Source organism: Danio rerio, chromosome 16 (assembly GCF_052040795.2).
Source record: "Danio rerio strain M-AB ecotype USA chromosome 16, GRCz13ab, whole genome shotgun sequence".
Taxonomy (NCBI): domain Eukaryota; kingdom Metazoa; phylum Chordata; class Actinopteri; order Cypriniformes; family Danionidae; genus Danio; species Danio rerio.
The window spans coordinates 60,766,486-60,770,000 of record NC_141036.1 but is presented as its reverse complement, the minus strand read 5'-3'; the positions used below and the strand labels follow the sequence as shown (position 1 = coordinate 60,770,000).

At 41.3% G+C, this 3,515-nt stretch overlaps 1 protein-coding gene across 12 annotated transcripts in view; it reads right to left on the bottom strand.

Annotated features, from left to right (window-relative positions):
• Window positions 1–1,821, bottom strand: part of LOC108179660 (CREB-regulated transcription coactivator 2) — a 23,052-nt gene extending 21,231 nt beyond the window's left edge. For all 12 annotated transcript variants that reach the window (XM_087288060.1, XM_087288064.1, XM_087288062.1 and 9 more), the window contains exon 1: window positions 1,566–1,821. In XM_087288060.1, the coding sequence (XP_087144186.1) occupies window positions 1,566–1,736 (171 nt within the window). In that variant the 5' untranslated portion in view covers window positions 1,737–1,821. The remainder of the gene's footprint in view (window positions 1–1,565) is intronic.
• Window positions 1,822–3,515: the final 1,694 nt, after the last annotated feature.

The following is a 3,515-nucleotide window of genomic DNA, read 5'->3' as shown; positions in this document are numbered from 1 at the left end:
AATCATCTTCACCACCTCTGGCAAGTACACACCCATTCTCACACGCAAACACACAGTACTGTTGCAGCAGTGAGATATCAGGCAGAACGCCATCATACACACAGCATCACCAACTATTCACAAACACACACACACACACTGTCACCACCTCTGGCAGATACACACCTATTCATAAACACACATACACACACACACACACACACACACACCTGTCGCATCAGTGTGACATCATTTTATATCTCTTACACACACACACAAACACACACACACACCATTACCACCTCTGGCAGGTACACAGCTATTCACACTCTCACACACACACACACACTACTGTCGCATCTGTGTGACATCACTTCATGACACACACAATCATCTTCACCTCTGGCAGCAACACACCTATTCTCTCTGTCTCACACACACAGCTGCTCATGTCCAGGTGATGACGCTGATCTACAACACTAATACTGACCCCAGATCAGAACAAAAACAAAAAATTTACATAATGATGAATAAGTGTTCATTCACAATAAACAACCACATCCAAAGTAAACACACACACACACACACACACACACACACACACACACACACACACTTGCGCTCTGGCCATTCTCCACCCTTGATCATCATTAGCATTAATCTTAAATCATTAAGTCTTAAAACATTAATTTCTTTGTATATTTTTTATGATTTAGGTTTTATTTTGTTTATGATTATACATTTTCATTTTTGATTCGTTTATTAAATAGTAATAAACACACTACATCTCTCATTGAAACATTAAAAACTAAATATCATTATTATAAAGTCATTTAAATGAAATAAACAAAAAAATAAAATGCTTCAAATGTGAAATCATTTAAAATAAAAGCAAAATAAAAGCCATACTTAACATTAATTAATTACTTATTTAAATGTTTAATTGAATTATAACTAATTAAATTATAATAACGTACATGAAAATAAGTTTAATAAAACACATTAAAACTTTTAAGAATAAATGTAAAGATTATCATCAGTGTCATCAGGACTGTCAGCGCTAGTGATGGTCAAGGTGGTCAATCTGACACACACACACACACACACACACACACACACAGGTAAACTCCCCCAGTGTTTTCTGATAAATCAATCCTCCGTCAGACTGAAGCGATGTTTTCACAAGTGATGTTTCAGAAGGACACACTGATAATAAAGTGATGATAACTGGAAAATATGATGACATATGATGTGTAAAGTGTGTGAGGAGCTCATGCTAATCTGTTGCTAACTGCTTCCGGTCGGACAGAAACTTCAAACTCACACACGCATTAAACGCGCTTTTACAATCGTGTATGGTCACGGTGGCTCTGACAACATCAGCCATCTAACCGAAGCAGTTTTAACGCCTTTTGTTTACCGCGTTTTCACAATATTCGCGTTATTATCATTAGCTTCCGTTAGCTTGTCGGCTACTACCTGCTGGCGCGCGCTCCTGCCAGCCGCCGCGCGCGTTCACGAGCAGAGAGAGAGAGCGAGAGAGAAACAGAGATTTGACGGTTCTTCGCGGGAACCGGGCCCGTTACCCGTGTGGAGGTGAGGTCCATCATGACCTCCTGGAACGCTGCCGTCTCCTCCGCCTGTCTCTGCGCGTGCATCGCGATCTTCTCGCTGAACTTTCGCGGGTTTGAGGCGCCGGACGCGGCAATTGAGGCGCCGTGATTCGGTCCCGGTGTCGGTCCACACGCGGAGGACATGATGAGGATCCCGAACACACACACACACACAGACCCAGAGCACCGGAGAACTGACACACACACTGACGGAGACACCGACACACACGAGCCCTCTAGGGGCACCAGGGAGACTTACACACACACACACACACACACACACACACACAGTAAACATGCTCATCATACATTCATTATAAGCTGCTGTAAACACAGAGACACACACACACGAACATATACATACCAGTGAGACTTATTTACACACACACACACACACCTTACACTCAAAACCAATGAGACTTTTACTACACACACACGTACTGTAAACACAAAAACACTCACACACATTCCAGCTAGATGTAAACATCACACACACTGTGAACACACCCCCATACCACACACACACACACACACACATACACAAACTAACAATGCTCTCTCTCTTGCACACACACACACACACACACACACATACTAACAAGACTCTCTTTCTAACACACACACTCAGTGTAAACAGAAAATACCATCCAGACATTTTACACAAACACACACACACACACAATGTATTAATTTTTTACATTGGGCGGAACGATGGGTCAGTGGTGTTACACTGTCGCTTCACAGAAAGAAGGTCGCTGGTTTGAGTCTCGGCTGGGTCAGTTGGTGTTTCTGTGTGGAGTTTGCATGTTCTCCCCGTGTTGGTGTGGGTTTCCTCTGGGTGCTCCGGTTTTCTCCACAGTCCAAACACATGCGCTATAGGGGAACTGATCAACTACACTGGCCGGAGTGTATGAGTGTGTTTCCCAGTACTGGGTTGCAGCTGGAAGGGCCTTTACTGTGTAAAACATGCTGGAATAGTTGGCGGTTCATTGCACTGTGGTGACCCCTGATGAATAAAGGGACTAAGCCGAAAAGAAAATGAGTGAATGAATGAATTTCCTACAGTGATGTGTTTCGGCCAGGCAGGATCTGTGCACATTTTTAGCTGTTTCTGCACCAGATATGTTGAAAATCTGCAGATTTATGCTGAATACTTTTGGGAGTGTCAAAACTAAAAAATTTATATATGAAACTAAAATAACTGCTTTAATTGAATGTTTCCAATGCAAATCCAGTTAGATCCACTTCATTGTTAATTAAAGCAAGTCTCTCATAATATATCTCAACCAGGACAAAGGAGAAATAATATTACTGACACTACATATTTGCATAATACATAGACTCAATGTCGGCCTAAACATCTGCACAGGCAGATTACGTGTGCTCCTACTCATCATTACTTAAAAACTGTTATTACATAACTACATTCTTGTAATTCATTCATTAATATTTGGCTTAGCCCCTTCACTAATCTGGGCTTGCCACAGTGGTATGAACCGCCAACTTATCCAGCATATGTTTTACGCAGCGGATGCCATTCCAGACACAACCCATCACTGGGAAACACCCATACACACACACTCAGACACTATGGTCATTTTTAGCCTACCCAGTTCCCCTATAGCGCATGTGTTTGAACTGAGGCGAACATGCTACCCGTTGCTCGCCCATGTTACTCTATTAATTTAGCAAGAAATAAAGCATGTTTTCTTAGCATTCTCTTATAAACTCTCATTTAAAAAATAATTTTAATAATAAGATGAATAATTTATATTAAATACTGTAGAGCTTTTACAGTGAGCGCCACCTACTGGCAGAGAATGAATGAGACATTTTCAGCCTGATAGCTGTTTCCTTTTTAAACAGAGCTTAATCTATATATTTATAATAATACACACACACACACACACACACACACACACA